The sequence below is a fragment of the Leopardus geoffroyi genome, chromosome E3, assembly GCF_018350155.1.
Source record: "Leopardus geoffroyi isolate Oge1 chromosome E3, O.geoffroyi_Oge1_pat1.0, whole genome shotgun sequence".
NCBI lineage: Eukaryota > Metazoa > Chordata > Mammalia > Carnivora > Felidae > Leopardus > Leopardus geoffroyi.
The window spans coordinates 24788998-24813951 of record NC_059340.1 but is presented as its reverse complement, the minus strand read 5'-3'; the positions used below and the strand labels follow the sequence as shown (position 1 = coordinate 24813951).

General features: G+C 36.4%; 1 protein-coding gene across 10 annotated transcripts in view; it reads left to right on the top strand.

Annotated features, from left to right (window-relative positions):
* LOC123589300 (phospholipid-transporting ATPase ABCA3-like) overlaps positions 1-24954 on the top strand; it is a 185258-nt gene that overhangs the window by 141605 nt on the left and 18699 nt on the right. For all 10 annotated transcript variants that reach the window (XR_006708249.1, XR_006708250.1, XM_045461212.1 and 7 more), the window contains 4 exons: positions 8212-8382; positions 16247-16425; positions 23882-24007; positions 24240-24434. Coding sequence is in view for 8 of the 10 variants with exons in the window: in XM_045461212.1 (XP_045317168.1) it covers positions 8212-8382; positions 16247-16425; positions 23882-24007; positions 24240-24434 (671 nt within the window). In the remaining 2 variants the exon portion in view is untranslated. The remainder of the gene's footprint in view (positions 1-8211; positions 8383-16246; positions 16426-23881; positions 24008-24239; positions 24435-24954) is intronic.

Here is a 24954-nt window from a genome sequence, read left to right as displayed (position 1 = left end):
AATAAATAAAGATTCAAATATGTGTGTTTAAAATATTTAAATTGTAAGAGTCTCAGTAATATGAGCAAATAATAGAACATGTAATAAATAATAGGACATGTATGCATGTTTGTTATATATAGGCATACAATATAAATATATATGTTTAAATGATTAATATGTATAATGTGCATTTAACATACATAAATATGTATGTTTAATATATTTAAATTGTAATAGAGAGTCTCAGGTATAAGAGCAAATACTGGAATATATATAATAGAATATGTAATAAATAAAATAACATATATGCATATACTATTTATGTACATGTATGTTATACGTGCATATAATAGAGAGAGAGAAAGAGAAAGAACAAGTAGACTTGAAAAAGATCCAAATAGAATCCTGAAAAATGAAATTTAATAATAATTTAAATTAAGAACTCAACAGATAGAAGTATCAGCATATAGATGGGTATTGTTTTTTTTTATCCATTCTGTCACCCAGTGTCTTGGTTTTTAAGTCTAAGGTAGTAAGTATTGTTACTCTGGTTTTCTTTTGACATCCATTTGCATGATAAATGTTTCTCCATCCCTTCTTATTTTAATTTACAGATGTAAATTAAATTTAGGTGTAAAATGGGTCTCCTGTAGGACACATATAGATGGGTCTTGCTTTTTCATATCCATTCTTTCACCCTATGTCTTTTGATGAGAATGTTTAGTCCATTTACATTCAAAGTAATTATTGAAAGATATGTTTTTATTGCCATTTTATTTCTTGCTCTGTGGTTGTTTCTCAAGTTTTTCTCTGATCTCTTCTAGCCTTTCTCTCATGTTTTGCTGATTTTCTTTAGTGATATATTTGGAGTTCTTTCTCTTTATTCTTTGCATATTTATCAGTGGTTTTTGATATATGGTTACCATTAGGTTTTTATATAAACTCTTCTGCATATAGCAGTCTATATTTAAGTGATGGCTATTTAGTTTGAACCCATTCCTTTCTCCTCTCCTCCACACGTTTTTAGGGATATAGTATAATATTTTATATCCTTTATTTGTGAAATTAAGTACAATTTATTTTTTTTTCACTCACTGGTGCTTCCAAGTAAGATTTCCTTTATTTTTTTATTTTTATTTTTTTTTATTATATGAAATTTATTGTCAAATTGGTTTCCATACAACACCCAGTGCTCATCCCAAAAGGTGCCCTCCTCAGTACCCATAACCCACCCTCCCCTCCCTCCCACCCCCCATCAACCCTCAGTTTGTTCTCAGTTTTTAACAGTCTCTTATGCTTTGGCTCTCTCCACTCTAACCTCTTTTTTTTTTTTTCTTTTTTCCTCCCCCTCCCCCATGGGTTCCTGTTAAGTTTCTCAGGATCCACATAAGAGTGAAACCATATGATATCTGTCTTTCTCTGTATGGCTTATTTCACTTAGCATCACACTCTCCAGTTCCATCCACGTTGCTACAAAGGGCCATATTTCATTTTTTCTCATTGCCACGTAGTATTCCATTGTGTATATAAACCACAATTTCTTTATCCATTCATCAATTGATGGACATTTAAGCTCTTTCCGTAATTTGGCTATTGTTGAGAGTGCTGCTATGAACATTGGGGTACAAGTGCCCCTATGCATCAGTACTCCTGTAACCCTTGGGTAAATTCCTAGCAGTGCTATTGCTGGGTCATAGGGTAGGTCTATTTTTAATTTTCTGAGGAACCTCCACACTGCTTTCCAGAGCGGCTGCACCAATTTGCATTCCCACCAACAGTGCAAGAGGGTTCCCGTTTCTCCACATCCTCTCCGGCATCTATAGTCTCCTGATTTGTTCATTTTGGCCACTCTGACTGGCGTGAGGTGATACCTGAGTGTGGTTTTGGTTTGTATTTCCCTGATAAGGAGCGACGCTGAACATCTTTTCATGTGCCTGTTGGCCATCGGGGTGTCTTCTTTAGAGAAGTGTCTATTCATGTTTTCTGCCCATTTCTTCACTGGGTTATTTGTTTTTTGGGTGTGGAGTTTGGTGAGCTCTTTATAGATTTTGGATACTAGCCCTTTGTCTGGTATGTCATTTGCAAATATCTTTTCCCATTCCGTTGGTTGCCTTTTAGTTTTGTTGGTTGTTTCCTTTGCTGTGCAGAAGCTTTTTATCTTCATAAGGTCCCAGTAATTCACTTTTGCTTTTAATTGCCTTGCCTTTGGGGATGTGTCGAGTAAGAGATTGCTACGGCTGAGGTCAGAGAGGTCTTTTCCTGCTTTCTCCTCTAGGGTTTTGATGGTTTCCTGTCTCACATTCAGGTCCTTTATCCATTTTGAGTTTATTTTTGTGAATGGTGTGAGAAAGTGGTCTAGTTTCAACCTTCTGCATGTTGCTGTCCAGTTCTCCCAGCACCATTTGTTAAAGAGACTGTCTTTTTTCCATTGGATGTTCTTTCCTGCTTTGTCAAAGATGAGTTGGCCATACGTTTGTGGGTCTAGTTCTGGGGTTTCTATTCTATTCCATTGGTCTATGTGTCTGTTTTTGTGCCCATACCATGCTGTCTTGATGATGACAGCTTTGTAGTAGAGGCTAAAGTCTGGGATTGTGATGCCTCCTGCTTTGGTCTTCTTCTTCAAAATTCCTTTGGCTATTCGGGGCCTTTTGTGGTTCCATATGAATTTTAGGATTGCTTGTTCTAGTTTCGAGAAGAATGCTGGTGCAATTTTTATTGGGATTGCATTGAATGTGTAGATAGCTTTGGGTAGTATTGACATTTTGACAATATTTATTTTTCCAATCCATGAGCAGGGAATGTCTTTCCATTTCTTTAAATCTTCTTCAATTACCTTCATAAGCTTTCTATAGTTTTCAGCATACAGATCCTTTACATCTTTGGTTAGATTTATTCCTAGGTATTTTATGCTTCTTGGTGCAATTGTGAATCGGATCAGTTTCTTTATTTGTCTTTCTGTTGCTTCATTGTTAGTGTATAAGAATGCAACTGATTTCTGTACATTGATTTTGTATCCTGCTACTTTGCTGAATTCATGTATCAATTCTAGCAGACTTTTGGTGGAGTCTATCGGATTTTCCGTGTATAATATCATGTCATCTGCAAAAAGTGAAAGCTTGACTTCATCTTTGCCAATTTTGATGCCTTTGATTTCCTTTTGTTGTCTGATTGCTGATGCTAGAACTTCCAGCACTATGTTAAACAACAGCGGTGAGAGTGGGCATCCCTGTCGTGTTCCTGATCTCAGGGAAAAAGCTCTCAGTTTTTCCCCGTTGAGGATGATGTTAGCTGTGGGCTTTCCATAAATGGCTTTTATGATCTTTAAGTATGTTCCTTCTATCCCGACTTTCTCAAGGGTTTTTATTAAGAAAAGGTGCTGGATTTTGTCAAAGGCCTTTTCTGCATCGATTGACAGGATCATATGGTTCTTCTCTTTTTTTTTTTTTTTTTGTTAATGTGATGTATCACGTTGATTGATTTGCGAATGTTGAACCAGCCCTGCATCCCAGGAATGAATCCCACTTGATCATGGTGAATATTTCTTTTTATATGCCGTTGAATTCGATTTGCTAGTATCTTATTGAGAATTTTTGCATCCGTATTCATCAGGGATATTGGCCTGTAGTTCTCTTTTTTTACTGGGTCTCTGTCTGGTTTAGGAATCAAAGTAATACTGGCTTCATAGAATGAGTCTGGAAGTTTTCCTTCCCTTTCTATTTCTTGGAATAGCTTGAGAAGGATAGGTATTATCTCTGCTTTAAACGTCTGGTAGAACTCCCCTGGGAAGCCATCTGGTCCTGGACTCTTATTTGTTGGGAAATTTTTGATAACCGATTCAATTTCTTCGCTGGTTATGGGTCTGTTCAAGCTTTCTATTTCCTCCTGATTGAGTTTTGGAAGAGTGTGGGTGTTTAGGAATTTGTCCATTTCTTCCAGGTTGTCCAGTTTGTTGCCATATAATTTTTCCTAGTATTCCCTGATAATTGCTTGTATCTATGAGGGATTGGTTGTAATAATTCCATTTTCATTCATGATTTTATCTATTTGGGTCATCCCCCTTTTCTTTTTGAGAAGCCTGGCTAGAGGTTTGTCAATTTTGTTTATTTTTTCAAAAAACCAACTCTTGGTTTCGTTGATCTGCTCTACAGTTTTTTTAGACTCTATATTGTTTATTTCTGCTCTGATCTTTATTATTTCTCTTCTTCTGCTGGGTTTAGATGTCTTTGCCATTCTGCTTCTATTTCCTTTAGGTGTGCTGTTAGATTTTGTATTTGGGATGTTTCTTGTTTCTTGAGATAGGCCTGGATTGCAATGTATTTTCCTCTCAGGACTGCCTTCGCTGCGTCCCAAAGCGTTTGGATTGTTGTATTTTCATTTTTGTTTGTATCCATATATTTTTAAATTTCTTCTCTAATTGCCTGGTTGACCCACTCATTCTATAGTAGGGTGTTCTTTAACCTCCATGCTTTTGGAGGTTTTCCAGACTTTTTCCTGTGGTTGATTTCAAGCTTCATAGCATTGTGGTCTGAAAGTATGCATGGTATAATTTCAATTCTGGTAAACTTATGAAGGGCTGTTTTGTGACCCAGTATATGATCTCTCTTGGAGAATGTTCCATGTGCACTCGAGAAGAAAGTATATTCTGTTGCTTTGGGATGCAGAGTTCTAAATACATCTGTCAAGTCCATCTGATCCAATGTCTCATTCAGGGCCCTTGTTTCTTTATTGACCGTGTGTCTAGATGATCTATCCATTTTTGTAAGTGGGGTGTTAAAGTCCCCTGCAATTACCACATTCTTATCAATAAGGTTGCTTATGTTTATGAGTAATTGTTTTATATATTTGGGGGCTCCGATATTTGGCACATAAACATTTATAATTGTTAGCTCTTCCTGATGGATAGACCCTGTAACTATTATATAATGTCCTTCTTCATCTCTTGTTACAGCCTTTAATTTAAAGTCTAGTTTGTCTGATATAAGTATGGCTACTCCAGCTTTCTTTTGGCTTCCAGTAGCATGATAAATAGTTCTCCATCCCCTCACTCTCAATCTAAAGGTGTCCTCAGGTCTAAAATGAGTCTCTTGTAGACAGCAAATAGATGTGTCTTGTTTTTTTTCTTAATTTTTTTTTCAACGTTTATTTATTTTTGGGACAGAGAGAGACAGAGCATGAACGGGGGAGGGCAGAGAGAGAGGGAGACACAGAATCGGAAACAGGCTCCAGGCTCCGAGCCATCAGCCCAGAGCCTGACGCCGGGCTCGTACTCACGGACCGCGAGATCGTGACCTGGCTGAAGTCGGACGCTTAACCGACTGCGCCAACCAGGCGCCCCGAGATGTGTCTTGTTTTTTTATCCATTCTGATACCCTATGTCTTTTGGTTGGCGCATTTAATCCATTTATATTCAGTGTTATTATAGAAAGATACGGGTTTAGAGTCATTGTGATGTCTGTATGTTTTATGCTTGTAGTGTTGTCTCTGGTACTTTGTCTCACAGGATCCCCCTTAGGATCTCTTGTAGGGCTGGTTTACTGGTGACAAATTCCTTCAGTTTTTGTTTGTTTGGGAAGACCTTTATCTCTCCTTCTATTCTAAATGACAGACTTGCTGGATAAAGGATTCTCGGCTGCATATTTTTTCTGTCTAGCACACTGAAAATCTCGTGCCAATTCTTTCTGGCCTGCCAAGTTTCAAAAGAGAGATCAGTCACGAGTCTTATAGGTCTCCCTTTATATATGAGGGCACGTTTACCCCTTGCTGCTTTCAGAATTTTCTCTTTATCCTTGTATTTTGCCAGTTTCACTATGATATGTCGTGCAGAAGATCGATTCAAGTTACGTCTGAAGGGAGTTCTCTGTGCCTCTTGGATTTCAATGCCTTTTTCCTTCCCCAGTTCAGGGAAGTTCTCAGCTATGATTTCTTCAAGTATACCTTCAGCACCTTTCCCTCTCTCTTCCTCCTCTGGGATACCAATTATGCGTATATTATTTCTTTTTAGTGTATCACCTAGTTCTCTAATTTTCCCCTCATACTCCTGGATTTTTTTATCCGTCTTTTTCTCAGCTTCCTCTTTTTCCATAACTTTATCTTCTAGTTCACCTATTCTCTCCTCTGCCTCTTCAATCCGAGCTGTGGTGGTTTCCATTTTGTTTTGCATTTCATTTAAAGCGTTTTTCAGCTCCTCGTGACTGTTCCTTAGTCCCTTGATCTCTGTAGCAAGAGATTCTCTGCTGTCCTCTATACTGTTTTCAAGCCCAGCGATTAATTTTATGACTATTATTCTAAATTCACTTTCTGTTATATTATTTAAATCCTTTTTGATCAGCTCATTAGCTGTTGTTATTTCCTGGAGATTCTTCTGAGGGGAATTCTTCCGCTTGGTCATTTTGGATAGTCCCTGGCGTGGTGAGGACCTGCAGGGCACTTCCCCTGTGCTGTGGTGTATAATTGGAGTTGGTGGGCGGGGCCGCAGTCCGACCTGATGTCTGCCCCCAGCGCACCGCTGGGGCCACAGTCAGACTGGTGTGTGCCTTCTCTTCCCCTCTCCTAGGGGCGGGATTCACTGTGGGGTGGCGTGGCCCGTCTGGGCTACTTGCACACTGCCAGGCTTGTGATGCTGGGGATCTGGCATATTAGCTGGGGTGGGTAGGCAAGGTGCACAGGGGCAGGAGGGGCAGGCTTAGCTCGCTTCTCCTTAGGTGATCCACTTCAGGAGGGGCCCTGTGGCAGCGGGAGGGAGTCAGATCCGCTGCCGGAGGTTTGGCTCCGCAGAAGCACAGAGTTGGGTGTTTTTTGCAGAGCGAGCAAGTTCCCTGTCAGGAACTGGTTCCCTTTGGGATTTTGGCTGGGGGATGGGCGGGGGAGATGGCGCTGGTGAGCCTTTGGGATTTTGGCTGGGGGATGGGTGGGGGAGATGGCGCTGGCGAGCCTTTGTTCCCCACCAAACTGAGCTCTGTCGTCCAGGGGCTCAGCAGCTCTCCCTCCCTTTGTCCTCCAGCCTTCCTGCTTTCGGAGCAGAGCTGTTAACTTATGACCTCCCAGACGCTGTGTCGCGCTTGCTGTCGGAACACAGTCCGTCAGGCCCCTCCGCTTTTGCCAGCCAGACTCGGGGGCTCTGCTTGGCTGGGGAGCCGCCCCTCCGCCCCGGCTCCCTCCCGCCAGTCCGTGGAGCGCGCACCGCCTCACCGCCCTTCCTACCCTCTTCCGTGGGCCTCTCGTCTGCGCTTGGCTGTGGCGACTCCGTTCTGCTAATCCTCTGGCGGTTTTCTGGGTTATTTAGGCAGGTGTAGGTGGAATCTAAGTGATCAGCAGGACGCGCGGTGAGCCCAGCATCCTCCTACGCCGCCATCTTCCCTCCTGCCCCAGGGATTTTCTAAGTACAATTTAAAATTAATTCCATAGCCACACTATCCACATTTCAAGTGCTCAGTAGCCACATGTGTATATTGGTGCAGCTATAGAGCTCTTCCATATTCATCAAAAGACAGTGTGGTATATATAATTAGTGCCATTTTTGGCATCTGCTCAATTAGCCAATATCCTGAATCAATTATTTGTCTGTATCAACTCAAAATCTACACTGGACAGAATCACTATGGGTTGGGCACTTGAAGATTTGTTTCTTGGCCATCTCTCTTTACCCAAAATGTCTTATATGAAGTTTCTGTTTAGACTGGCCTTTTATATTCTTTCTAAAAAACTGAATTCATTATCAAAATTTCATATTGTCACTTCATAAATTAAGCATGTTCATATCTCCAGGAACTTAGTCTCTAATAATTGTTCAAATCAAATGCATTCTTTACAGAGACAGAAGTCTGGTTCCCTTGAAGATTTTTCTACTCTCAAACATGTCTTAATTTCCCCATCTGTTCCCCACTGTTGAATTGTCGGCTATATCTCTGACCCCTACTTTATTCCCTTAATTGATAAATTAGGATTAGAAATGTAAAAAATAGTAGTGGTTTCCTGTCCATATCAGGTGCCATAAGTCTTATCTCATAGACACCCACTTCACCAAAGAGACTTTTCAGAACTCTGCAATTATCAACACAAACTGTCACTGGATATTGACTGGAAGAAACTTATTGGGTAGTAATTAGTATTCTTCAAATGTAATAATTTTTTTTTTAATTCCCAGAGTTTATTTTGATCATCCTTGGGAGATTTGTTGTCCTAGGGATAGTTCATTTCCTATAATGAAATCTAATTTTATCATCTTTTTAGAAGTTCAACATAAGATGTCAAAAGCCACCAGAGCCTTCATATTTAATTCATTACTGTTCTTTCCTAATTACAACCTTGCGAAGTGTATCGATGACTATTTTACTTTCTACCAGATAAAGAAATGGTGCTCTGGAAACAAACCTCCTGTCTACATAAATTGTAGTAAAGAAAGTAAGTATCATTAATCTTAAACATAAGACTGCCAGTAATTTTTCCTGCAAAAAATGGGTTTATTGGGGAATGGGAGAGAATTGCAATACAGGACAAGCAAGTTACAGCAAATCATAGACAAGTCTCACAAACATTATTATTTTAAAGAGGAACATTATTTAGGAGGAGGGGAGAAATTGGGAGGAATTGTTTGAACAAAAGTCCATTGGAGAGAAGCAAGTGTTCAGGGTGATGACAATTTCTTATTGACTGAACTGCAGGGGGTAGTCAATTTCTTATAGGAGATACAGTGTGCTGTTTTGTTGTTTTTGGGGCCTGTAATCGATGATTCTTTCTTTTTGAGGATTCTTCTGTTGGGTGTACAATTGACAATTCTTATAATTGACAAGTGGCATGGTATGAGAGTTCTGCCTGTTGGCCTTCTGACTCCATCTTAGTGAAGCTTACCTTTAATTTTCACAGTGTCCTTGGAGTCCCTAAGCCTAAAAAATTGGTCTCAGTCTTACCCTATGAGACATGTGGGGAATCAGCCCTTATTTCAAAGGAGAGAGTCAGGACACACATTCAGTACATAAGTCATTTTATCAGAGTGGGAGAAAGCCTTTGTAATAATAAAACCTCAAAAACAAAGCCAAGTTAAGTTTCAAGTAGTCATCGGATATAAAAATAAGAGCTACTAGTAATCAACCACATAGTAACTATGTTATGTTAAATCTTCACAACCTCAAGTTATCAGTTTTTACACCCATTTTGAGGAAACTGTGCCCTAGGCCACATAGCTTTTGTGGTCCAGAACTGACATTCACAGCTTATGTTCCCTCATTGCATAATGCATTTCATCTTTAGAAGAAAACCTCCATAGGAAGAATTTGTGTGATATTTACTTTTGTTACCTCTCAGCACTTTCATCACTCATAAGCACCCACACTCACTTGGGTGAGTGAAGAAATAGATAAAACCCATCCTCCAGGGGCGCCTGGGTGGCTTGGTCGGTTAAGCGTCGGACTTCAGCTCAGGTCATGATCTCACGGTCCGTGAGTTCAAGCCCCGCGTCAGGCTCTGTGCTGACAGGTCAGAGCCTGGAGCCTGTTTCAGATTCTGTGTCTCCCTCTCTCTCTGCCCCTCCCCTGTTCATGCTCTGTCTCTCTCTGTCTCAAAAATAAATAAACGTTAAAAAAAAAAATTTAAAAACCCATCCTCCAGTGTCTAATATAGTATCTGCACATAGAGGAACTCAACTTTTTTAAATAAATAAGTAAAGGTCAGGATGTGGTTATTTGAGTAATAAAGAGCAGTACGATAGAGAAAAGAGCCAGAAAAAGAGAGTAAGAGAAAGGAGAACAATACTGCAGATTTGTCAGAAAGAGTAAACATTTAGAAATCCTCATGGTGGTGGTGACTGGGTGGCTCAGTTTGTTAAGCATCCAGCTCCTCATATTAGCTCAGGTCTCGATCTCAGGGTCATGAGTCCAAGCTCTCCCTGCACTGGGTGCCATGCTGGGCATGGAGCTTACTGAAAAGGGAAGAAAGAAAGAAAGAAAGAAAGAAAGAAAGAAAGAAAGAAAGAAAGAAAGAAAGAAAGAAAGAAAGAAAGAAAGAAAGAAAGGAGGAAGGGAGGGAGGGAGGGAAGGAAGGAAGGAGAGAGGGAAGGAAGGAAGAAAAAGAGAAAGAAAGAAAGAAAGAAAGAAAGAAAGAAAGAAAGAAAGAAAGAAAGAGGAAGGAAGGAAGGAAGGAAGGAAGAAAGAAAAGAAAGAAAGAAAGAAAGAAAGAAAGAAAGAAAGAAAGAAAGAAAGAAAGAAAAGAAAGAAAGAAAGAAAGAAGGAAAGAAAGAAAGAAAGAAAGAAAGAAAGAAAGAAAGAAAGAAAGAAAAGAAAGAAAGAAGGAAGGAAAGAAAGAAAGAAAGAAAGAAAGAAAGAAAGAAAGAAAGAAAGAAAGAAAGAAAGAAAGAGAAAGAAAGAAAGAAAGAGAAAGAAATCCCCACAGTGGCACTGTATCATTTATTAGGTAATTTTGGAAGTATCTTATTTTTGTGAGAGTGGGCAGAATGAGAAAGGCGGGAATATTTAGTAGCAAACCAGATCCTACCTAGAATAGTAGTTGATGACCTCAAAGGGAAGGTCAGTAAACTGTAACTGTATGACAATAAACTTTAGCAGATGGGGTGAGGTGGGGAAAAAATGGAAGAGAAATATTTCATGCAAAATCTAGTGACATGGGAAGTCAAGTATTACTGAGTCTCCATAGAAGCATGGAGTATTTTGTACAGCAATATAGAAAGGTTCCAGTTTCTCCATAACCTCTCCAACAATTGTTATTTTCCATTTTTTTATTATAGTCTTTCTAGTAGGTATGAAGTTCTATCACACTGTTGTATCAATTTGCATTTCTCTAATGACCAGTGATGTTGAGCATCTTTTAATGTGCCTGTTGTCCATTTGTGTATCTTTTTCATAAAAGTGTCTATTCAAGTTCTCGACCCATTTGAAATTGGGTAATTGGCCTTTATATATTCTGTAAAGTAGACCCTTCTTTGATATGTGGGTTGTAAATATTTTCTCCCATTCTGAGAGCTATCTTTTCACTTTCCTGCTAGTGTCCTTTGATACACAGCAGTGTTTCATTTTGATGAAGTCTAGTTTATTCACTGTTTTTCTGTTGTTTTTTGTATACTTTAGGTGTCAATTGCTTAATCAGAGGTCACAGAGATTTATTCAATGTTTTTTCCTAAGAGGTTTATAGTTTTAGCTGTTACATTCAGGTTGTTGATCCTTTTTTAGTTGATTTCTGTAGATAGTGTGAGACAGTGTTCCAACTTGATTCTTGTACATATGGATATCCAGTTCTTTCAGCACCATTTGTTAAAAAGACTATTCATTTCCCCATTTAATTAACTTGGCACTCTTGTTGAAACCAGTTGACCTCTGAAGCATGGGTTTATTTCTAAACTCTCAATTGTATTTCATTGATGTGTATGTCTGTCCTTGTTTCAGTATCACCCCCATCTTGATTACTTTAGCTTTGTAGTAAGTTTTGAAATTGGAACTTGGCTATGTCTTGATATTTGTTTTGCAATTCCTTATACATTTAAGAATTACCTTTTTTGAGGGTGGGGAGGCACCTGGGTGGCTCAGTCAGTTAAGTGTCCAACTCTTGATTTTGGTTCAGGTCATGATCTCATGATCATTGACAATGCAGAGACTGCTTGGGATTCTCTCCCTCTCTCTCTGGTCCTCCCCTGCTTGTACTCTCTCTCTCGCTCTCTCTCTCTATTTGAAAATAAATAAATAAAGTTTAAAAAAAAGAATTACCTTTTTTTAAGACCCAAAAAACAAATCTAGTAGGATTTAAACAAATTTTATTTATTTATTTTTTTTTTTTTTTTTTTTTTTGAGAGAGAGAGAGAGAGAGAGTACTCAAGATGCATGCACGAGCAGAGGAAGAACAGAGAGAGAGGGAGAGAGGGAATCTTAAGCAGGCTCCACACCCAGTGTGGAGCCCATCATGGGGCTTGATCTCATGACACTGGAATCATGACCTGAGCTGAAATCAAGAGTCAGACACTTAACTAACTGAGCCTTGCAGGCACCCCAGAATCTGTAGGACTTTTATTGACATTGCCTTAATTCTATAGAACAATTTTGAAAGATTTAATACCTTTACAATTTTGATTTTACAGTCTATGAATTTGGTACATTCCTTTGCTTATTTAGTTTTAGCCATCCATCTATTTACTTATGCCTTCTGCATTTTTATTTAATACTGTTTATTTGTTATTGGTTTAGAGATATTATAGATATGTTGTTAGCTTTATTCCTACATATCTTTTGATGTTACTTTAGATGGTATCACTTTTGAAGAGTCATTTTTCATTGTTTTTTGCTGATATAGAGAAATAACATTAAAAAGCTCATTTTTTGTATATTGAACTCCCTAAATTATTTTATTAACTTTAATAATTTATGAGTAGATTATTTTTAATTTTCAATGGGTACACTCAAAGCAGCTGCTAATAAGGACACTACTTTTACTGCTTTGTTACGGACATACAATTTAAATATAATCAAAGTGGTGATAGCCGACATCCAGTTTCACTCCAATTTCAGAGACAGCATCTTCACTGATACTGACTATATGCCCTATTTCACACAGCTTTGATGAGTCAGAACTGAGATTCAAAGGGATCCTACTTTTTGGATTAAAAACATTTTTTTTTTTTTCTATCCTGTGTTTAGTAAACCTTTTTTTTTTTTTTTAATCACAAAAAACTGTTCAGTTTTTCTTAAGCTTCTGTTGAGATGGGCAAATGATTTTTCTCTTTGTTTTACTGAATTACATATTCTGTTGAATTACATAAATGGATCTTCTAATGTTAAATAATAAAAAAATTAAATAAACTGAATAATTACACATGGAGATTATTTATCATGTTTCCTTAATAAAGATAGAATTATTTGGGTGTCCTATTAATAATTTGGGGAGAGGAATTAATAGAGTTTTTGTAGAATCCTTTCATTTACCTAAATTTTCAAAATCATTGGAGTAAATTTGTTTATAATATCTTCTGGGTTTTTTTTTTTAATGTTTATTCATTTTTGAGAGACAGAACATGAACAGGGGAGGGGCAGAGAGTGACACAGAATCTGAAGCAGGCTCTAGGTTCTGAGCTGTCAGCACAGAGGCCAACGTGGGGGTCGAACTTATGAACCACGAGATCATGACCTGAGCTCAACCAACTGAGCCACCCAGGCACCCCATATCTTCTGGTATTTTTAACACCTGTGAATTCTATAGAACTTATCATTTTCACTTATGATATTCTGAATTTTTTCCACCCACATTGTTTCTTGATAAATCTTACCAAAGTTTTATCAATTATTTTAGTCTTTTCAAAAAACATGTTTCAGGGGCACTGGGGTAGCTCAGTCAGTTAAGTGTCTGACTTTTGATTTCGGCTCAGGTCATGATGTCTCAGCCGTGAGATCAAGTCCCACACCTGACTTTGTGCTGAGTGTAAAGCCTGCTTAAGATTCTCTCTCTTCCTCTCTATCCCTCTCCTGCTCGCTCTCTTTCTCTCTCAAAACAAGAAATAAAAAACAAATTTTCACTTTTGTTGATTCTTCCTATTGCATGTTTATCTCCTAAATTATCAATTTAAGCTCTTTATTATTTTCCACATTTTCCATTTTGGGGGATTAATTTTCTAACATCATAAGATGGGTTCTTAAATCATTTATTGTCAGCCTATCTCCCTTTCATGATAAGGATGGATCGCAGTGGGGTTTGGGAAGTTTGTATTTTCCTTGCTTGTATTTTCTGAACTTTCTGTACTTGTGAGTTGATCTCTCATTACTTTTATAAAAGTCTCATCTTGGGAAGATATCACTTTTGAGAAGAACAACCTAGAAGACAGAATTATCCCTTAGAAGCTTGATGATGTGCAAAAAGAAGGAAAATATAGCAATAATGGATAGTACTGCAGAAACAGAAGGTTATCAGGAAATCAGAAAACTGTATCCACATTACTACCACACTACCACTACCACAAGCAGAAGAACATTTATTAAAGAAATTACATTTCACTCTGCCAACAAAAATCCTTTCATAAACTAAGCAACCAAGGAATCAGCCCAAACTTATCATCACTACTCCATAAAATTATTGTTTTGATGGTTCATGAAAATTCCCAATTCACAACAGAGATAACCAACATTCATAAAAAGCTAGTATGGCTAGAAGACAAAAATAACACATACTAGAAAATAAAATTTAAAAAGCCACAGAGTTAACTTAGTTAGAAATATACATATAGTGGGGTGATATGTGGGAAGCGAAGCAAATATGGCTAAACATCAACATAGTTGATACTAGGTGGAGGGAATGGTCTTTATTTTATTATTTCAATTTTACTTTATGTTTGAAAAAAATTTTTCAATGATGACACAGAGGGAAAAGACACTCCCATAGAATACATAGAGCATGATACTATTTCTATAAAGTTCAAATTTGAGAATTAAACAAAATTTTATTTACTTACATATATAACTTTATATATTTACATATTTCATATATATTTAATGGTCTACTTGTATTTAAATAAAATAGGAATGCAGAATGCAATTCATCATAGTGGTTACCTGTGGAAGATGGAAATATATGAAGGAGCATCTAAGTATTTTGAAATTGTTTATAAACTCTTAATTTGGAGACTGGGTTCATAGATTCCATTATGATATTATGCTTTAAATCTGTACATATATAGCATATAATATGCATGAATCAAGTATTTTTTATTTAGAATTCTAAAGTATGAGGAATAGAAAAGGTAAAATAATACTAGATTTGATGGTCTAAGCAGGAATCTCAAAGGATCCCCTGATAAATTATTAGGCTTTATAAGCCTAATATTGTGGTTGATTACTGCAAAATAAATACAAACAGAACATTCAATTGCATTTCTATACATCAACCGTAAACACTTAGAAAAGTGTTCAAAGGCAAAGCTGGAACAATTTCAACAACAAAATAAGGTAGTATTGGATTTGTAACTGAAAGTATAAATTGATAATATGAATCTGTTTTGATATAAATAAATGACTAAATAAATAATGATGGATAGAAGAAAAATTCTCCATAGAGTTTCAATCAATTTATGTAGATATTCCAACCTCTAGGAGGTAGAGGATAACTTCCCAGTCCATATTTGTGGGATGTACATTTTGACTTCCCTCCAGAGAATAGAGAGCACAGACAAGGGATGAGAGGGAGTAACTTTACAGCAGAGAAAGCTGACAAACACAATCTCAACCACGTGATCAAGGTCAACATTAACAGGGACAAGTCACACTGGTAGTGTGTACATTTTATTGTTGTTGCAATAAAAATATCCCTTTACTTCTGTGAGTTTCCTCCCCCAAATCCATAATCCCAGTCTAATAATGAAGAAGAAAAAAAGAAACCATTAGACAGGTCCCAAATGAGGGATGTCCTACAAAATTCCTCACCAGTACTCCTCAAAACTGTCAATATCATAAAAAAAAATAAAGAAAATATGAGAAAATGTCACAGCTAAGAGGAACCAAAGGAAACATGACTACTAAATATAATATAGAATTCTGGACTGGTTCACAGAAGAAAAAAAAATAACACTACGTTAGAAAAAAAAGGAATCCTGAAAATGTCAGAGACTTTAGTTAATGGTAATATTTGGTACTTATTAATGATAATATTTATTTGTTATTGTAACATACCATACTAATGTATGTTGCTAATAATTAGGGAAAGCACATGCAGAGTATGTGAAATTCTCTATATTGTCTTTATAATTTTTCTGTAAATCCAAAACCATTCTAAAGGATTGACTTTTTTTAAAGGAGGGAAAGTATATAATTTTCTTATAACAAATTCTGGACTTTTTACTCAACTTCTCAAGACAGTTCAAGAAGTATCACTAATGGTCATTTTTACCTTTTAAACGCAAAATGTTACCTTTTGCAAGAGTACTTGCACTTTAATACTGGCTTCTAATTATTGGTTTAAGATTTCACACTTTTGAAAGGACTTGGAGCATTTTTTCATGGCATGTAATAATAAGATATCAATAAATATATTAATATTCATCTGCTTAGCTTACTTGATTACCATACATTATATTCATGAAATTAGCCTTCAGAATTCATTGTTGAATATTAGAATAGGATAATCACTTCTCACACTCCAAGTAGTTTACTTGTCTCAGTGTAGCCTAATGTTTCATTCCACCCTGTATTTCCTATTTATTGTTTTCTCAGGCCTTGTTCATAGTGTCAATGTTCTGTACTAATCTCTCTCTCCACCCCACCCCACCCCTCACCCCCGCCATCCTCAGATACTGCGAAGAATGTTTATTCTTTGGAAGAGAAAATGATTGGAAAGTACATGATTGTAATGAGTATCACAGGCTTTATTTGCCTTCTCTTGCTTTTCTTTTTGGACACTACTTTGTGGAAGCTAAGAACATTTCTCAGTCAATATGTTTACTTTGGTATCTATAAGACATTCAGGACGGTAAGTAATTAAGCATGATCCTTAAGAATAACTCCAAGAAAAGGGAACATTAAGCCTGAAAAGCATGTATCTATATATGACTATCTCAGGGTAAAAGAAAATCTATGTTCACAGAAATATGTTTTCTTAAATAAAACTCATTGAGGTTTAATTTACCTACAATATATTTGTTTTTATTGTTTCAAAGCACCAAATTTTGTGTTTACTAATTTCCTTTATTGTTGACTATTTTCTCTTTCATTGATATTTTTGGTCTTTATTTAAAAATTTTTCTTCCCGCTGCTTGCTTTTGGCTTACTTCTCTCCTTCTAGCTTCTTTATGGAAAGACTGAAATTACAGGTTTTAGGTCTCTCTCCTTTAATAACACAAACATTTAAAGCAAAACATTTCCCTGCAAACACTCCTTTAGATGTACTCTGAAAAAATATGATTTTGTACATTTTTGTTATCATTCAAATGTTTTAAGTATTTTTTAAATTTCCTATATGATTTCTTTTTTGATGCATGGATTACTTTAAAAGTCTGTAAATAAATGTAAAAATATTTGGAAAGTTTCTAGATATATTGTTATTGATCCCTAGTTTAATTCCTTTGTGGTTAAAAAACATACTCTGTAGTGAATTTTTTTAAAAACCATTGATAATTGCTGTATATGGCTCAGCATGTGACCAATATCCGTATTGTGCCATGTACATGTGAAATAAATGTGTACATTTGTTAGTTGTAATGTTCTATAAATATCAATTAGGTTATGATGGTTGATAGGATTGCTGTATACCTAGTCTCTAGCTGATATATTTTTGTCAGATTTATTTTTCAATTGCTAAGAAGAGTGTAAAATCTCCAATCCCAGTTGTAGGCTTATTTCTCCCCTTTAATTCAGTCATTTTAAAAAGTATATTTTGAATCTCTATCATTAAGCCAATAGACATTTATTGTTTTATGTCTTTCTGATTAATTAAATTCTAGAATATCTGGTAATGACATATATCTCTGGTACTATTTTTTTAAACCTATTTTTTTTTTTTTGTCTTAAAGTCTATTTCCTATGACATTAATATGGCACCTTCAGTCTTGTACTTACTTTCTCATGGTATGCCATTTTACATACACTTATTTTCACTGTATTTATTCTGACTGTAAATAGCATATAGTTACATCCTAATTTTTTATCCATTCTGATAATCTCTGCCTTTTCAATATGAGCATTTAGCCCTTCATTGATGTTTGTATTTCCACCTACCACATACATATATTATTTGTTTTCTGTTTGTCCCTTCAGATTTTTGTTTCACTGCTTTCGCATTTCTGCTTTTCCTTGGATTACTTGAACATAGTTAGAATTCTACTTTAATTTTTCAATTCACTCTTTAGCTGTACTTCCATATTTATGTTTAATGATTGGTGCGGGGTTTACAAAATAATATATAGTTCTTTTTTCATAGTGTGTTTAGAGTTAATATTGTAAAATGTAGAAAATGTGAAACCATAATTTCTGTTTCTATCCCTCACTGTTTTTAATGCTATAGTTGGTGTATGTCTTACATCTATATATGTCATTATATAATTAACCATGAAAAATAATACTATGTTTTGCCTTAAAACAGCATGTATTTCAAAGTAAGTAATAGAAAAAAAATGATTTTATATTCACCTAGATATTTAGCATCTCTGGTGCTGTTCATTCTTTCCTGAATATATGAGTTTCCCTCTGCTATGGTTTTCCTTTAGACCAAAAACTTACTTAAGCATTTATTTTAGTTAAGAACTAGAGAAGAGCTATGTCTTCTTTTATCTGAAAATATCTTTATCTTTATTTGTGGAATATATTTTTGCTTTCATTAGAAGTCTGGGTTGATAATTGTTGTTGTTTTTTTTTTTCTGGGCACTCTATATGTAATACCATTTAACTGTCTTCTGGTTTCTTTTATTTCAAATACGAAGAGGTAGTCATTCAAACTGCTTTCTCTTTTATATAATGCACTGTTTTTCTTTGGCTGTTTTATTTACGAGTTTCTCATTATCTTTGGTTTCCACCAATTTGACTATTATGTACTAAGGCATTAAGCCAACTTAGCTAAGCCAGAACCTTATTTTCCAGAATCCCCTTCCCTATATTATTCCAATTTAGAGTTGTTATGGAAGGAGATTCACATGAGATTTTGAAGGCAGAATTGAAGCCGACTTAGACTCAGTCTTACAGCAGCATATCTCTCTTCTTAACTTGTCCACTCCAACCTATACTAGCAGCTGTGCATAATGCCACTAAAAAGAGTATCCTCTAACATAACTCTAGTCACAATTATTTACTTAGGATAAGTTGGGGAATGGCAATGTCATTTCCCATGATTAGATTCTGTTTTTTCCAAATACTTGTTTGTTGTATTGCCGTGTTTAAAAAACAAAGTAACGAATATCGAGCAATTCATTTTACTGCATTTTGCCTGTACATTTTATATTTTATTTATTTTATTAAGTTTTAAATGTTTTAATGTTTATTTATTTTTGAGAGAGAGAGAGAGCATGAGTGGGGGAGGAACAGACAGAGAGGGAGACACAGAATCCAAAGCAGGCTCCAGACTCTGACCTGTCAGCACAGAGCCCGACACGTGGCTCGAACTCACAGACCAGGAGATCATGACGTGAGCCGAAGTCAGACGCTCAACCGACTGAGCCAGCCAGGCGCCCCATTCTTTTACTAAGTTTTAAATTTTAATTCCAGTATAGTTAACATAAAATGTTATATTAGTTTCAGGTGCACAATAGAGTGATTCAAAAAATTCTATGCATTACTCAGTGCTTATCATAAGTGTACATTTTTTTAATGTTTGTTTGTTTGTTTGTTTGTTTGTTTGTTTGTTTATAGAAAGATTGTGTGTGCAGGTGGGGAGGGACAGAGAGATAGAATCCCAAGCAGGCCCCACGCTTTGAGTGCAGAGCCCAACCCTACAAACTGTGAGATCATGACCTGAGCCGAAATCAAGAGTTGGACACTTATCTGACTGAGCCACCCAGGCCCCCCTACCTTGAAGCATCTTTAGGGGCACCTGGATGGCTTAGTCGGTTGAGGCTCCGACTTCGGCTCAGGTCATGATCCCGCAGTCCGTGAGTTCGAGCCCCGCGTCAGGCTCTGTGCTGACAGCTCAGAGCCTGGAGCCTATTTCAGATTCTGTGTCTCCCTCTCTCTCTGACCCTCCCCCATTCGTGCTGTCTCTCCCTGTCTCGAAAATAAATAAACATTGAAAAAATAAAATTTTTTAAAAAAGAAGCATCTTTAGCAGGATAAGTGTACTCTTAATCCCCTTCACCTGTTTCACTCATACCCTCCACCAATCTCCCCTCTGACAACCACCAGTTTGTTCTCAATAGTTAAGAGTTTCTTGGTCAGCTTCTTCGTTTCTCTCTCTCTTTCTTTATTTTGTTTCTTAAATTCCACATATCAGTGAAATCATATGGTATTTGTCTTTTTCTGACTGAGTTATTACAATTAGCATTATACTCTCTAGCTTCATCCATATTTTTACAAATGGCAAGATTCATTTCTTTTTTATAGCTGAGTTATATATATATATATATATATATATATATATATATATATATATATATACAAAACTTCTTTATCCATTTATCCATATAGATGTACATATATAAAAGTTATATGTATATACACATGTATAAATATTATATATATATGTGTGTTCATACATATATAAAAGCTTTATATATAAATATATATGTTTTATATAAACATATATAAAACTTCTTTATCCATTCCTCAGTTCATCTCTCCATATTTTGGCTATTGTAAATAATGCTACAATAAATGTAGTTGTGTATGTATCCCCTTGAATCAGTGTTTTTGTATTCTTTGGGCAAATACTCAGTAGTGCAATTGTTGGATCATAGGGTAGTTCTATTGGTAACATTTTCAGGAACCGCCATACTGCTTTCCACAATGGCTGCACCACTGTGCATTCCAACCAAGAGTACACAAGAGTTTCTTTTTATCCACATGCTTGCCAACAGCTGTTGTTTCTTGTGCTGTTGATTTTAGTCAGGTGTTACTCTTGTTGGGAATCTCTTATAAGTGACAAATGTTTTTCTCCTGGTGATTTCAAGATTGTCTCCTTGCCTTTGGCATTCAGCAATTTTTCTGTGTACAGATATATTTGTATTTATTGTAGTTGGTATTCACTAAGCAGTGGATGTATATAATGTTTTCCATGAAATTTGGGGAGTTTCAGCCATTTCTTTAAATATTTTTCTGCTTACTTCTCTCTTTTCCATTTGACATTCCCATTATGCATATATTGATGCACTAAATTGTATCCCACATTTCTCTGAGGCTTTGTTCATTTTTCTTGATTGGTTTTTTCTCCATCTTCAGGTACCTCTTTGTATCTATCTACAAGTTTTCTAATTCATTTTTCTACCAGTTCAAATTTGCTATTGAGCCCTTCTAGTGAGTTTTTCATTTTAGTTATTATAATTTTCAACTCCAGAACTTCCACTTGATTCTTTTTTTTAAATTTCTATCTTGTTATCATTAATCTTGATTTGAAAAAAACATTGTCATAATACTTCCTTTTACTCCTTCAAGCATGGTTTCCTTTCCTTTGAAAATATTTATAGTGGCTACTTTGAAAGTCTTTAAAAGTCTTTGTTAAATCTTGCATCTGGTCATTTTCATTTTCATAGGCAGTTACTATTGTTTGCTCTTTTTCCTGTGTATGGAACAGTTTCCTGTTTCTTTTATCTCATAATTTTTGCTGAACTCTGGATATTTTATTTATTTGTTTACTTATTTATTTTAGAAAGAGGTCTTTTTTATTTTAGATAAAGAGAGAGAGTGAGAGAATGCAGAGGGAGAGAGAGAGAGAGAGAGAGAGAGAGAGAGAGAGAATCTTAAGCAGGCTCCACTCTCAGCATGCAGCCTGATGTGGGACTCAATCCCACAACCCTGGGATCATGACGTGAGCTGAAATTAAGAGTCAGACCCTCAACCAACTCAGCCACCCAGGCACCCCTGAATATTTTAAATGTGTATTGGTTCTCTAGGTATTGTTCTTTCCTAGGGAACTTTTGTCATTTGCTAGTTTGTTTAAGTGACTGGCTGGGATGTTTTTGTGAAGTCTATTTTCCTTGTAGTGTGAAGCATCTGATATTATTCCTCAGAGGATGCAGACCTGGGCATGGGGGCTGTAACCCTGGAATGACTGTAGTTTTAAGGTCTCTCTTTGTCTCTTTCCATATCCACACCCAACTGTTAAACTCCACTAATTGCTGGCTGATTATTGTATTTCAACAATGTGTTCTCCTAACACATAAATTGCTCTATTGATAGATCCATTAAATTTGAGCTTCTTTGCAGAAATAGCTTGAGGTCAGTATTCAAGATTTGTTTCACCCAAGAGGGCTTTTCATGGCTGTCTCTTTCCCTGTTTCTTTCTAGTAGAGTAGCTAGCCTATGGTTAATTTATATATCTAATGAAGCTACCAGTCATGTCTTAATTGCTTTACACAAAACCACCATTGTTTTGAGAGTATCTTTAGGCTCGAACTTCTCTACCCTGTTTCAAATGAAGGCAGTTCTATGGGGGAGAATATATGAGCTCTCTGTTTTACAGCCTAACTCTATCCCTGGGTAAAATTTCTGAGCCATGGCTCCAAAGTTGAGGACAGAAACAGTGGTATGCTTCTTTCTTGAGTGATATCACTGTTTCAGGAGCTGGGTACTCACTAGGGAACAGTGGTCTCTGGTCTTGTTGGCTTACCTCTCCCAGCATGAAGCCTCTGCCCTAAGAATGAACTAGAGTCCACATTACACCCAACGTAGAGTATCCTCCACTCCCTGTGTGGAGAATAGGTGGGAGAAGGGAACCCCAAATTCCCATTTACCCTCACCCAGAACATAGCCTCTGCATAATGAGAAATGCTGATATCCTGTGTCTCCCAGAATTTACTTGGCCTTCAATTGTAAAGGTGAGGGAAGGGGAGGCTTTGTTTTCATAGCTGCACCTGCCTGAAGTGAAGTTCTTTTCTGAGCAATAGGAAGGGAGGGAGGGAGTGGGTTATGATCCAATGCCACAGGATTTCCCCGTTCTTACCAAGTTTAGTAAATTTATTGAATAAATTGTTCTTAATTTGCTGTATGCCCTTAGGATCATTTCCAGAACCTTTAAATGACTATTATTTAGATAATTTTCACCAGTTTCACTAGGGCACATGTCCACATATCTCCTCAAATTGACATTCTGTTAGTTGTAAAATATTTCAGGGTGAAGTCCTACTGATTTTTTCCTTTCCCTCATAGAGAAAGAGTTATTCTTCTTTAGGCTTTCACTGTTGAACATGCTGTACTTGTAATAAATCACACTTGATTGATCTCAGTTGTGGCTGCAGTTTTTCCTGAGGTGTCCAGTTCTGGAAAAAACAACATGCTATGTAATCCTAATTTTTTAAATTTGTGTAAATAAAAATGAATATGTTCTGAATTGATTGGACAAAACAGTCTGTAAAATTATGCCAAATTTCTGTTATACCATCTTGATATCAGTTTCCTAAAGCTACTTGGTCTAGTCAAGAATAATAAAGAGCAATGTTATCTTGTAATATTTATCCTGCAAATATAGGCCATAGGGTCCAGGCATTTCTTAGGGAAAGTCTAGTTAAGCCTTGCTGATTTTCTTGCTTCTATTCCTGATTAATTTTGGAAAAAGTTATTCATTATTTAGAATTCATGGCTGTTTTTTAGAATTTCCATTCCTCTTGGGATGATTTCCTTCTTAAAGATCCAAGTTTTAAAAATCACTTCTCTGAATGCTTAAAAGAAATTCTGTCTTTTAAAAAAATAGCATATGATTTAATTGACATGTAGAATTAAGAAACAAAACAAGTGAACATAGTGGGGTTGGGGGGAGAGAAAGAGGCAAACCAAGAAACAAACTCTTAACTATAGAGAACAAACCGATGGTTACCAGAGGGGAGGGGAGTGTGGAGATGGGTTAAAAAGGTGATGGGGATTTAGGTGTGCACTTGTGATGAGCACCAGATGCTGTATGGAAGTATTGAATCACGATATTGTGTCCCTGAAACTAATATTACATTGTATGTTAACTAACTGGAATTTAAGTAAAAACTTAAAAAAATAAATTCTCTCTTTTAAAGATTTAAAGTACATATTGTAGCATGTTAATTCACAATATTTCTACTATGTGGATGACTTTTCCTTCTCTAATCTCCGCCATCATTCTCCCGACAAACTATTTATTATTCAAAACTCAGTCAAGTTGTACACGATGCTCAGGTGATATTCAAAGACTTCATGGAATTACTAAAATAAATCTTTGTTAACATCTTTGAGATTATCCCCAGTTTAGCTTTCATAAAACCACCCACTCTAGACCAGACACCTAAATAGAATTTACTTTTATGATTCTTGTTTTGAAAATATAGGAAAAAGTGTCCAAGGAACTATCTGGAGAATCCGATGATGAAGATGTACAAAATGAAAGACAGAGAATCCTGGGGCAGCCTAGGGAGTTGCTGAATTCTGCAGTCCTTATTAAGGAACTCACAAAGGTAACATCATTCACTGGCCAATATATGCTGGCTTCATTTATCCCTAAGAACATGTCATTGGTGTCTGGGACACACTGTGGTTTGTCAGAATCTATGAGTATTTTTCCCAGTGTAATAGAAAAGTTCTTGTAAAACTGTCTGAAGTAGTGGTCCATAGAGATCTGAGAAATTTATTATATTTGATTTTCAAATGTTCTTTACTATATTGTGTTTTCTGGCTTTTTTTTTTTAGATATATTTTAAGTATCCAGTCATTTTAGCTGTGAAAAATATCTCTGTTACAATCCAAAAGGGAGAGTGCTTTGGATTGCTTGGATTCAATGGAGCTGGAAAAACTACTACCTTCAAAATTTTGACTGGAGAGGAGACTGTTACCTCTGGGGATGTGTTCCTTGAGCAATTTAGCATCACTAAAAGGCTCCAAAAAGTAAGACATTATTACAGTCTAAGATATAAGAAGTTTGATGACTTGAGGTACAGGTAATGGGCAGATGCTGAAGATAATAGATGGCCATCATGAGAGACATTGATATTGATACTGTTGGCTCAGTAAATTCTGGAGAGAGAAATAAATTTTTGAGGATAGGCAACAAGAGCAGAATCTAAGACATGAGTATCTTTTGTGTTCTTTGAAAATGTTAGATTAAAAGGCAAGTTCTATCAATAGTACATCTAATATATGCCAGACAAGGTACTGTAAGGAAGAAAAGACTGGGCAGAAGATGCAATTCACATATAAGTGCAGTTCACTTATAATTGAGGTCTTCATGCACATTAGAGTTCTGGAACAGGATGGCCTTTCCAAGTGGTCCCAAATCAAAGCAAGATAGCTGTCTTTTGTATCTCTGAATCAGCCAGTCATTGGTTTACATGCCACCTGGGAAAGAGTGAATAATCTTGGGGAAAAGCTAAGTGGGGGGAAAATTCAAGAAGAAAATGGTCAAAGG